A 13,487-nucleotide genomic window follows, 5' to 3' on the forward strand; every position below is an offset into this window, starting at 1 on the left:
TAGTTTTTAATTGAAAAATGTTGACACGTTGTCTGTCAGATGGTGGGATCGTGGAAGCTGCCTCTCCGCCAGAGTTAGTCCAGATGCAAACACCGACATGTTATCAACTAAAACATTTTGCAAATACATCGACTTTTATAACTATCATAATACTTCTTCAAAATATAATTCTTCTTAGTGATGGTAACTGATAAACTATTAAAACGAATATGTCTCAATACGCAGTATTTTTGCGCTCATAAATGTAACCAAAAAAAATTAGTTTGTAAATGAAAAATGTTGACACTTCGTCTGTCAGATGGTGGGATCGCGGAAACCTTCTCTCCGCCAGAATTAGTCCAGATGCAAACACCGACATGTTATCAACTAAAACATTTTGCAAATACGTCGACTTTTATAACTATCATAATACTTCTTCAAAATATAATTCTTCTTAGTGATGGTAATTGATAAACTATTAAAACGAATATGTCTCAATACGCAGTATTTTTGCGCTCATAAACGTTCACATCACATTAATATTATTTAAATACTTCATTACTAGGAATTAAACTTTAATGTGGAGATGTGTTCAGTTATTGACATGTTTGTGTCGAATAGTGATTACATAAAATTAAACTTCAAACGCTGCTTTCAGAAAGAATTTTGGGGTCACAAGTCGTTCATAAAGGTATCGAAAATATATAGGTTATTAGTGTAGATTCCCTAAGGTCATTTTCAATATCATATTGAAAATAGATTTTCATTAATACTATTTTAAAATGTCTGCAATACTGAGTTAAGTAGATTTTATAATGTAGTCTGGCCTCTGTTAAACATGAATTGCTTTGATCATTGCTAATTTTACCCATTTCAATAACTCTATCTAAAATGGCTTTCCTTTTTTTAGCGTGAAAGAATTAATTAGGGTATTAAGAAAGCAAATTACTATATCATCTTCCAAGAAGGAAAAAGACAAGTAAATAATGTATGAGTATTTCGTTTGAATCTATTAAAGCAAATGGTTCCCTTTTTATTAGTTAGTCGCATTTGAGGCATTTGTCTAATATTGTGTAGGACATTGAATTATATTGGGTTTTTTTTTCTCCCGACCACTGTAGTACTACTACATTTATAATGACCCCCCCCCCCCCCGCAGCAACTTCACGAATTAATGTTATTAAATGTCGAACCTTCCTCATTTTTCTAATAGGTGCTACGTTCGTCATATTAACCCATTCACAGCACCGATTCAACAGGCTCGCACATCCGTTCCTTTGACAACCAGCAATAGCTGCTCATACATCGGCATATTTCACATATCTTTATCTGAAAATCCACCTAAGGGTAGGCTGTATAAAATGTCTACCACTAAATACAACATGCTACAACATTCTTAGTGGGTAAACATTTCTTAGCGGGTAAACAAGAATTTCATGATTTGTAAAAGTTATTTCATGTTGCGTGCTTACACGTCTGCTCATCAATGGCTTGCCAGACATTGCGTTATGAACGAACCAATTCCCACCATATCTTTTCTACTTTCTACATGAAAAGCCTACTACCTTTGAAGGGTGATTGTATGTTGTCACAATATGCAGGTGAACTCTCTTGTTTTCCCTCTTATTTTTATTAAACATTAAAAAGTTAATAGTTTCTTAAATAACGATACCAAGTTAATTTTCCAGGAACAAAATTCACTTTATAATCACAAAATTTAAACTCTGGCAAGGAGAAATATTTAAAATTCAACAATTATTCCAAATTATCCTTGTCAGACCTCTTGAAGTCGTCAGACCAATGTATTAATAAACAATTCATAAAGTACCAAAGTCAACACGAAACACTACAGACTTTGGTGTAGGTATTTACAGTTGGATTAAATTGTTAATCATTTAAGCCCCTTTCATATTCATTTATATATGATGATTGTTATATAGTTTGACTTTTCCATCAGTAAAACCCTGCTTGTAATATATAACTACGGTGATTTACTGCCTTGTGATTTACTGTCAGCGCACATCGTAGTTCTTTCATCGTTTCGTCAGGGCATTAAAGAGAAGTGCAGGGTTTGACGGAAAATTAGAACCTCAATAAGTCCAACATTGGCTTCCTTTTTACACTGTTTTTCAATCCGTTTCTCTACCGTAAAGTCTTCTTTTGAATAAAGAAATAACTGATTTTATTTTATTTAAATAATATCTCTTTCTAAGCACGGCTATATAGCTTTACGGTATGGACTTGAACGCAAATCACTGTTGTGTTTCCCGAAAGAGATCACGAGGAGAAGAATCATATCAAGATGGCCAACTCATAGTTTGTACTGTACGATATCAGTACTCTCAATATCCGTGTTCACAGAGGTTTGACTTCCTTGTTCTTCTGTCTACCGACGCGCGTAAGAGGCAAAAATTAGCGTAAAGTAGGAGCAATAAACTATCATTTTACTATAATGCATTTTCCAAATGAGTTAAACAATGTTCAGTATCTTCTACCGTACATTCTAAATTACTCGATACAAGGTACGTTATGTCATCGACAGAGGTGAAAGTCATTATCAACTTGAAATCAGAGAAGGGCGAGTCACCAGAAAAGATTTCACTCTTTCGTCAAAATGATCAGCAAGTTTTATTCAATGTTCCAAGTTTTATTTTTTCTTTGGACAACTAGCTGCCTCGTTTTTCGTAAATCGGTAAGTTCTAGTACTTTTATATTTTTTTAATTCTTCGGTCATATGTCGTAGTATGGATATTTCAATGAATTTGCTCGGTAACAACAATTTTTAGTGAAGTTATGATTGTTCAAAAGATGGTATAAGATATTGGGAATGGAGACATCATAATTCTTCAAATTACAAATTTCAATTTTCATCTCTGTTTCGAAATAAAAATGATGGTCTGTATCAAAAGTGCGTGAAAATAATTCAACATAATAATAATAAGTGCAAAGTATATGTCAGTGATTGGAGATCAGGTATACATTATTCAAATTAAATTAAGTACTTTCAAGTTATTTTTAACTCCCCACAAAAGGTTTTTGAACTTGAAACTAAAGAAAATCTATCAAATCTTCAACAGCAATTCTCCTTTTTGACTATATTTTCACAAATCAAGATTTTTGTTTAAAAAGAAAGATATTCAAAAATCATTATATATTATATTGTTTGCAAAGATATTAGAAATTAGATTCAAATTAGATTAAATCTCATGCTTTCAAGTTGTTATGTTTTACATTTATCTTAGAAATTAAAAGCTTAAACTTTTACACGTTCTGCAATTTATTGAAGAAGCCACTATTCTTTATGTAAAATAAAAGTGTTAGATGAAAGATCGAATAATAAGGATGGGTTGTTTTTCAAATAAGAAAATTTATTTTAATATTAATAGTAACTTAGTAACGCTCTAGAACCATTTAAGACATAAACTTGTAGTGAAACATTCAAAGTTCTTTAAATATTATAGTTATAAAAGTTGTATAAAATATGAAGCTCATGTTGTTTTATTAATTCATCAATAAATTAACCTGTAAATGATATAGCTCCCTCACAGGTACAACTTCAGAACTTTAAATGATATCAGACATAATGCAGACTGTCATAAATGCAAGTTTAACCTAAAGTATTAAATCAAACTACGATATTTTCAATTATATTAATAGAAACGTTTTAGCTAAGATTTAGATGGCCATACTTTGAATAACTCGCTTCAGTTTCTTAACTTTATAATAATTAACGAGAAAAAAATGTTTTTAATTAAAATATTACTCTTTAAGTTTTCATCCGTCGACTTAAATTCACATTGAAACTTATTATTTACTATAATGCTACCAATTTTGTATTCCGAAGATAAAATATAAGATTTTCTTTAGTGAACAGTAATCTATTAATTTCAATTAAGCAATGAATACATAACAAAGTTAAATATTAGTCACTTATTCATTTATCATTGAATATCTTAATCAGGCTTAGAAAAGCTAAGGATGACAGAAGTCAGAACGTTAACAAAACATGTTCTTCAATTTTAAATAAAAGAATAGACCAGCATACGTAAAATGTATCTCGTCGTTATATCACCAATCAAATCATATTTTGTGTGTAGCTTCAAGAAAGAACAATATTCTATAAATATTTTTTTTTTAAATTGTAAAAAATCAATGTTTTGTAAAAAGGACCTTTCTTTGTCACTTAAAGTTAAAAGTTCGGTGGCTAAATTCTTTTTTTTTTAATAAAACATTTTTGGCCACCAATGATTTGTCAAACATAAAACAGTCTCGTCGATATGAGTTTTTTTAAGGAAATTATTAATTCCTAATTAGTCTTGGAAATGAGACAAAACAAAATGAAACTTAGTCTAGGTAACGAAACAGAGGAAAAGTGTACTGTCAAATTAATTACTAGGAGTAAAGCGTTCAACCATATACTTGTAAGATAAAGTATTCCGCAACGTAATTTGCAACCATGTTAATGTAGGTCTATACTTATTCATATTTGATTTTACTTTCATTTAACTAAAACAGTATGTGATTTGTGGTTATGTTCGCGTATTGTTCCACAATTTCCCATCATGAAAAAATGTATTTATTTACAAACAAAAGTCACGAGATCCTAAGTAAATGAGTCAATTAAATTTCACCTTCTAAACTTCGAAAGCCATTGGCATTCATTCTTCACAACTGCCCCTTCATTGAATGTCTTAATCAGGCTTAGAAAAGCTAAGGATAACAGAAGTCAGAACGTAAATAAAACATTTTCTTCAATTTCAAATAAAAGAATAGACCAGCATACGTAAAATGTATCTCGTCGTAATATCATCTATCAAATCATATTTTGTGTGCAGCTTCAAGAAAGTAGAATATTCTATTAAAACTCAAACAAAAAATTATTGTAAAAATCGAGATCAATGTTTTGTAAAAAGGACCCTTTCTTTGTCACTTAAAGTTAAAGGTTCGGTGACTATTTTATTTTTGTTTTTATTAAAACTTTTTTGGCCACCAATAATTTGTTAAACATAAAACAGTCTCGTCAATATGAGTTTTTTTAAGGAAATCATCAATTCCTACTTAGTCTTGGTAAGGATCGGTATAACGTCATTATATTTTCAAATATTAAGTTCCTGTGGGACTTGCTTCACCAGAGCAAAGCTATGTCATTCGTAGGTGAGCTGCGAATTGCGACCTTCGTTTCAGGACAAAAAAAATATAGAAACGGACGAAAAGTGTACTGTCAAATTAATTACTAAGAGTAATACGTTCAACTATATACTTGTAAGATAAAGTATTCCCAACGTCATATGGAAACATGTTGATGTAGGCCTATACTTATTAATATTTGTTCTTCCTTTCATTTATCTACAAAAGTATGTGAGTTGTGGTTATTTTTGCGTATTGTTCCATAATTTCCCACTCTGATAAGATTTTTTTTATTTACAAACAAAATCAGGAGATCCTAAGTAAATGTAAAAGATTGATTTGTACTATAAATAGAAAGAAAACACATATTTTGCTTAATTTCAATGAATTTTACAAATCATTATTTGTCTAATACTTGTATGAGTATTTATTATAGCTCATACAAAGAATTATGATTCGCGATCAATATATATTCTTGGTCCAACAGATCGTAACCCATTCCAGCAAATCTCTTATAAAAATGTTAAGTCCTAATTAATTGCGGTTTCGAACAATATAAGTTCCGATAGTTTCTTCTCGACTACTTACTTAAAGTAAAAGATTCCGGGATACAGAATACATTTGGAAAGACCTGACATCCAACTAAATAGGCTGAGACTTTCTTAAATATTCGAAAATTCAACATTCGTTGATTTGATCCTCTTTTTTTATGTCAGGCTCTTTAATAACTTAGATCACAGCGACGAGATGTTTGTCATTTAACACTGAAAGTCTATAGCTGAACATTGATACTTAATATATTGACGATACGTTTCTACATATAGATACCTCTGTTTATTCTTTTTAAGTTAGCTCGGCGATATTATTAGTTATTCGTATACGTTTCTTAAGCGAATATGTCATAGTAACTTTATAAATGGACCAGACTTTACTTAAAATGGATCACAACTAACAGATACACCAATCCCATACTCGTAGATAAATAACTTTTACGTTATTAATTATTATTTAAATAACAACACAAATAAAGTGATGCTTAGAAAAAATATCGAACAACCGTTAGATAACAAAAATCGAGGAAATTCTAATGCCAATTCTTGTTGATTTTACAATTTTCATAAAAATATCTTACCTATATTTTCCTCTGAAGTTTCATACGCCATTTTCTATTGTGAAAAAGTATTTCCTTCTCAAAATAGACCGAAATTCCGGAGCAATGTTTGTGTTTTTTGTTGTTGAAAAATACAATAAGAACAATTCATTTAAAGAGAATGCCACGTACATCAATTTTTTTTAAAAATGTCGTAATTTATTTATTCTGTAATCATTAGCTAAAAAATCTATACTTGAATTTGCTCTTTCTGGTTCCCTTGTCACTTTTTCAATAAAAGTGTTGATATGTTTTTACAACATTACCTGAAACTACATGTGCATTGTTCGATCTTTCTCACTGTATTGATTTCGTCATGTTTACAAAGCTGGTACGAAAATGTTAAATCCTCTTTCTCCCAAAACCTCCACCCCCTCCCCAACAAATAGTTTAGTTAAGTTTTCGAAAGTTAACCAAAAACCTTATAAGAAAATATCAAGATCTAACTAAAGTTACTATAATGATCTTGTTTCATCGTAGATATAAAACTAATACCGTGTATAAACGAAATAAATGCATTTTCGATTTAAAGGCCTAGTCAATTTGTTTCTCTTTAATATAAAATTTCGAATGAAAACAATATTGAGATTAATCTCTGTTTGGAAAGAACGACAATGCCTAGATCAATAATTGTATTGTCAAGCAGGAAGGTTTAATATTGGGGAATGCAAGTTAGCATTGTAGAAGGAAGATTTATCGTTGTAAAAACGTAAACACAACTGAGTAAAATCATTTTGATCTTCTAGTTTACACATGTAATTTGCATATTGATTCATTATGATTCGAGCGTTGTATAATGATCCCTCGGAGGTTTTATGAGTAATGATTATTTATGGTAGAGTTAGGCTGTTTATCTGAACCCTGTTTAGTGTTAACTGTGTCTTAAAACGGTATTTTACTAATATCTATATTAACACCTCTAAATAGATTCAAACACTACAGGCCTTGGCGATACATGTTTTCACTATCCGCCTCCCATTGTTTGAGAGAGGAATGTGTGAACTTGTTAGCGAAAATATTTTGAAATGGACAACTTGAAAATAGATAAAAGCGAGGCGAGTGTATGTGTCCATCACCCCCCCCCCCCCCTCTCGTTCCACTTATTTCAATTGGAATACATTTTCTTTCTATTTTAAAAGGAACCAATTTCAATAATTTCAATTTTCAATAAAAAGATTGTAGCACCCATATAGTAACCGACATTGTTGTGACCCCTAAATCTATCCAACCAGCAATCACTACTTGTTTTGTTAGTCGATGTATTCAAGTACGCTCAGCAAGTATTTCCATTAATACTTCTCAACGTAAATGGGACACATATTTCACATTGACTCGGAAATATAATAAGAACTTTTCTCAAAAAGGTTTGAAATCTTTTTCAGGCTTGATATCCAGAGGTCACTGACTCGAATCATGTTTTTATCCATAAACTTCTTTGCTCTATTCCGTTGTTTAAAACAACAAAGACACTTTCCTCTTATTACTTTACATATATGAATTTTTCTTTGGTTAGAGTGCCCAACAGACAATTGATGGATCTTCTAATGGAAAGATATTAGGTGAGTGATGCTTACCCCTTTTGATTCCAAACATGTAATTTAAATAAAATTTTAACCCTTGTAACATTACATTTATCATGTTAACTTTACCGGGAGTATATACACAGGAATTGGGGCGTGATTTGCGGAGCTTTGTCTGAAGTATTAGCAGACGAGAATAGAAGGTAATTTAAGGTGTTTACGGGCATTCAAGTTCAAAATAGTCGCCAGAAATTATGTCAGATATGTGTATTGAAGTGTTAAGTACGTATTGATCCGCATTGTTTCTTAAAGTCACATATTTTTGGAGAAGCAACGGATGTGAGTTCTTTCGAATAGTGTAAATTAAGAACGTGTTGTATGCTATATATGTAACTCAATGAAGAAAACGCAAAGTTAACAAATAATGAGGACAACTATATTTTTATATCATCACATCATAGGTCAATCATCATTTTTCTTCTATCAACAATCGACTTATCCGAGAGATTGCACAGAAGTCCAGGAGCAATGTTCATCCAATAACTCTTCCGGTGTCTTCATGATCAAACCAGATGGTTACCCGGAACCATTTGAGGTTTACTGTGATAACACTGACAGTTCCGGTGGATGGACGGTATGTCTTTGGTTTCTTGCTCTTGTATAAACAATTTCAAGACTGAAAAAAAAATGTTTACAGCCGCTGGAAGAGTAGTAACGATGTTTTTGTTTTCGGTGAACATGTTATATGTTTGTAAGTTACAAGATGGTGGTAATAAAAAACTTCGGTTTTTATTGAGTAATGATCAAGACGGATGTGCTGGATGCTTAAAATTTAATGCATCGAATGAAAGTGACTAACAAACCATTTCGGTAACGACTCTGTCCATAGGTAATACAAAGGCGCACCGACGGGTCCATCGATTTCAGGCGCGACTGGGACAGCTACAAGTCTGGCTTTGGGTTTCTCTCTCATGAATTCTGGCTCGGCAACGAGAAGTTGTCTTTTTTGACCAACCAGAAGAAATACCAACTGGTGATTAAGATAACCACATCAAGCGGTTACCTGATCAGGGTTTCTTACGATCATTTCCGTATAAGTGACGCCTTCAGTCACTTCAAGCTGGGCAACCTCGGCAATTATTCCGGAGAAAATACTGGTGAGTTATCACTAATAAATTAGATAACAATGCAATATCATACCCACATGTCTTACAATGCTTAGATATATGTGAAGATGTATTGTTTCGTGACGTCGTCAAACATTACATAATATGACAGATATGCAGGGTCATCTGGGGAATATCACTGACAAACCTCTCTGGGCCCATTTGGTACATCCATCTATGGTCAACCATCGTTTCGATAAAATAATACATCTGAACTTTACTTATCAAACACTTAATTCACTTCATATTGTTAAATACATTCCCAGTAACATTAATGTTACAATAATTCCAAGTAATTGTATCTTACAGATGCTATAACATTCTGTCCCAGCAATATGGACATTGATAACTGCAGTACCGCGTGTCAACGAACTTGTGAAGCTCCAGGGATATGTCAGGATGAGGTCTGTGCTGATGGTGAAATCTGTTTTTGTCCAGATGGATTCTTCATGAAGGAAGCTGACTGTGTACCTCGTGAACAATGTGGATGTTACGTATCGGAAGGACAGACGATCGTACCAGTAAGTAGAGGAGTAATCCATTTCAGAAAAGCAAATCGATCCTTTACTTTTATGTAGGAACCGATCATTACTACTTTCCTCTATCTCGGTCGATCAGGTGCAATAATAAAAACTTAATTAAGCCGTTACTGCCGCATTGCAGTCATACGGTAACGAAGGTTTCCAATTTCATATCTTGGCTAAAAGAGAAGTACGATTTGATATATCTTGAAATGTGGTAGGTTTAATAATGATTTTCTAAGGAGAGGGCAGCATATGACGATATCAACCAAGTATGAAAATATAAAATGCGACTTTTCTTATAGGAAGGTGAATTTTTCGTGAATTCTGGATGTACAAGAAAGGGTGTTTGTACTAACGGACTGATCATCTGGGATGAAGGTTACGCATGCAGCCCTAAAGCGGAGTGTGGCGTACGAAATGACATAAGACAATGCTATTGTGCAAATGGCTACAGAGGGGACGGTGTAATATGCACTAGACCACCTAAAGATTGTCAGGAAATTTATGATGATGATAGTGCCAGCAAAAGCGGTATATACAGAATCAAACCAACCGGATGGACCAGGTCAGCATTTGAGGTCTACTGTAACATGACTGATGGAGGAGGGTGGACGGTAAGTAGCAGTCTGACACGCGTTCATAATATAATTAATATATGTTAATTGTCAAGTTTGACGATCGGATAAGTCTAAAAGATTGATCTTTCACTGGTATGTATCGTAACATAATTTTCAAAGGACGACGTAAGGAAGCCCTAATATCTCCTAAATGGGGGTTCAAAGTGATATTGTCGACCTGGTCGAGAAGCATAAAAAATAGCCGGTAAAGATCTATCTAATCAAACATCGAGTAACTCATACTGATAAATATCTTCTTCTTTTTTTATTTCATTGGGAGGAGATTTTCATACTTCACGAAAATATTTTAAATCAAATTTATAATGAAAAGCTCTTGATATTGATAAAACAATTTCGTATTGTTCACAGTGCTCGTTTGACATTATTTGTGTTTCCCTTTTCATTATTTCCTCATTGAAGGTGTTCCAGCGTCGCCAAGATGGTAGTATTGACTTTTACCGCAACTGGAGCAGCTACAAAGTTGGTTTTGGCAATCTTTCAACTGAATTTTGGCTGGGAAACGATAAATTGTATTACTTGACAACACAAAAGAGATATAGAATCCGAATTGATTTAGTGACTAGAGAGTATAATTCGTACTACGGCAAGTTCGATTTCTTCCGCATCAATGATGAGAGTGACAACTACCGACTGTCGGGACTCGGTACTTACAGTGGAACCGTAGGTGGGTACCATTCTAAATGTGTATGCTCTAGTTGCGTATGTGTTTCAAATAGATCTTCTTTCCTTAAATATTGTTGAGGATTGTTTGCACTATCGGATTTCAACACCTAACAAATCTGTTATATTCAAATTATGCACTGAGCTAATCGAGAGATTCATATATATATATATATATATATATATATATATATATATATATATATATATATATATATATATATATATATATATATATTCATACTACCAATCGGTATTATTTTCTTCAGCATATATCAATTTATGCAAAATAAAACACATTAGATTTGCAACATATACACAATTTTAATCAAACATATAGTATCAAAGAAATAACCCCGGAAACGGGTTATTTTGCTCATAAAATAGTAATAATAAGCTAGGCTTAAAAAAACTTTCGTGATAAACAGGAACACGATCATATCTGAATCGCAGCAAGAAAGGGGACTATATATATTTAATTATTTACCACAATCATAAAGTGAACACAGCTGACAATATCTACTTTTCTTTATATGATGTACTTCGAGAAGAGGTTTGGTTACTATAATGATTTGATTTGCAGAATTTGCAGAAAGATAATGAAGCAGATTGGAACTGTTTCCATATACGAACAGTAAACAATGGTTCAAACAGCGTTGGAAGTAATTGCATGGTAATTGAAAACTGAATGAAGATATTTCGAAGGAAATATTTCTAGCGGTGACTGTCTTAAGCCGACAAACGTGAATTTAAAGAAATACGTACATGCCACTTTTTACATTACAAAATTACAGACATTTAATAAAACATGTGTGACATTAAATCGTCCCGAGGAAAAATTATAAGAAAAGTCGAAGACAAAACGTATCTATCTCAGACACCAATAAATATTCAATGGGAGGGCTATGGGCTTTTGCATATTTTTACCCTACTGGACAGTATCGCCGTACTGCATTTCACATTAATCGCATGATGTTGTTTATTGCGGTCTATTGATATAAGGCTATACAGTTAAAGGAGCTCCTCGACATGCATTTGATGTCTAGAACAATTGAACAACTGGCTTTTTGTTACCATTGATAATTCTGATCAATAATTACCAATGATGTATGTTCACAACAATGCTTCCACAATAATAAATTTCAGAAATTATGTCATAGTGATACAATTATAAAACACATGGAAATAATAACATAATAAATATCAATAATGATAAATGAATAGAATGTGTCTAGACCTTAGTCCTTAGTAGTCATAACAATTTGATGAATTTTAACAAGGCTAATGTCACCTAACTGAAGATCAGAAATAGAAATGGTGCATATGAATAAATAACTTAAAAAGTCTACAAACCAAAATATTTAATCAGATATATTCTTGTGAGGAAATAAGCCTTATCTCCCCCCCCCCTCTTTCTCTCTTATTATGTTCAACCCTTCTTCAATTGTTAATACATCTGATGTATATGTATATACGCTAGCTTGACATGCTGTGCTTCATTCTATTCCACAGATGAGAGAAGCAGTCCTGATGGTAAATTCTTGCGTTATCACCTGAATCACGAGTTCAGTACCAAAGAGAGGGACAACGATGCTTATAGTAATAACTGTGCGGTTAGTTATCACGGCGCATGGTGGTACGATGATTGCTATTATTCTAACCTCAACGGTGACTACCACGCCAGTTTAAATAGTGATTCTAGCATCTATTGTTATTATATCCCAGGACCGAATTATAACATCAAATATACTGAAATGAAGATTCGTCCAGCTTAACCTGATAAAGGACATCACTACTGCTAAGGTTTTACAAGTAACAACTCATAAAACGAAGAATAACTGAAATTTCCGATCGTTACATTTAACGATTTACGATTTGAAATAAATGTTACATTGAACGATTTACGATTTGAAATAAATATTATATTAGATTACATTACGTGCTAAGTTGCAAAACACATTTTAAGTATCAAGATGACATTCTAGAATGTTCTTTTTCTCGTTTCTCTTATGCGATAATTACCTCAAACAAGTAAAATGTAAATGTCAATTAATAAACGTGATAAATTATAAACAGTCTTTGTTTTTTTTGTTTTTTTTTCACATGCATGACGATATATTATAAAGAGCCGAACCGCATCAAAGAATGTTAAAGTAAAACAGTCAATAAAAGCGATACTAAGATTCTATAAACTCCTGGAGAAGACACATCTATTAGCCCTCACAACTGACCAGTTTTGGAGAGGTTGAAGCGATGTAATAACAGATGCAAATATTTTAACAAACTGGTATATAACTAAGGAAGCGGATATTGCCACAATATTTTTGAAAAACGATGAAAACAAGTTGACGGAATTTACGAAATACATTCGAAGTCACGAAGTTTAATCCAAATTACGAAAAAACTTTCGATATTACAAAAAGATGGGCTTTTTTTGGCAGCATTACTCTTTAGTATTAAGCGCTTGTAAATGAAAAGAAATGAAACTGAAACCTTACTGAAGGCACAACCACATATAAGATACTATTGAAAAACATGCAACAGAGAATAATTTAATCCTCATAGGTTTACTATTAAGCACGATTAATATAAACCGTTTACCGAAACAAGATTACAATAGCACAGATTATTCTGCTGCTTTATATTTAATGTAAGATCTATTTTCCTTATGCTCTTCTTCATTCGTTATATGGATTCAATGTAATCTTGTCTTTTCTTTTGTT

General features: G+C 32.4%; 1 protein-coding gene across 1 annotated transcript in view; it reads left to right on the top strand.

Moving 5' to 3' along the window:
• The window catches only part of LOC139974003 (uncharacterized), a 90,262-nt gene extending 77,501 nt beyond the window's left edge, over positions 1 to 12,761 (top strand). Inside the window, exons 3-8 of the mRNA XM_071980915.1 lie at positions 8,238 to 8,410; positions 8,666 to 8,933; positions 9,252 to 9,463; positions 9,769 to 10,080; positions 10,504 to 10,768; positions 12,277 to 12,761. Of these exons, the coding sequence (XP_071837016.1) occupies positions 8,238 to 8,410; positions 8,666 to 8,933; positions 9,252 to 9,463; positions 9,769 to 10,080; positions 10,504 to 10,768; positions 12,277 to 12,539 (1,493 nt within the window). The 3' untranslated portion in view covers positions 12,540 to 12,761. The remainder of the gene's footprint in view (positions 1 to 8,237; positions 8,411 to 8,665; positions 8,934 to 9,251; positions 9,464 to 9,768; positions 10,081 to 10,503; positions 10,769 to 12,276) is intronic.
• The last annotated feature ends 726 nt before the right edge of the window (positions 12,762 to 13,487 follow it).

This window comes from Apostichopus japonicus, chromosome 9 (genome assembly GCF_037975245.1).
Source record: "Apostichopus japonicus isolate 1M-3 chromosome 9, ASM3797524v1, whole genome shotgun sequence".
NCBI classification, from domain to species: Eukaryota; Metazoa; Echinodermata; class Holothuroidea; order Aspidochirotida; family Stichopodidae; genus Apostichopus; species Apostichopus japonicus.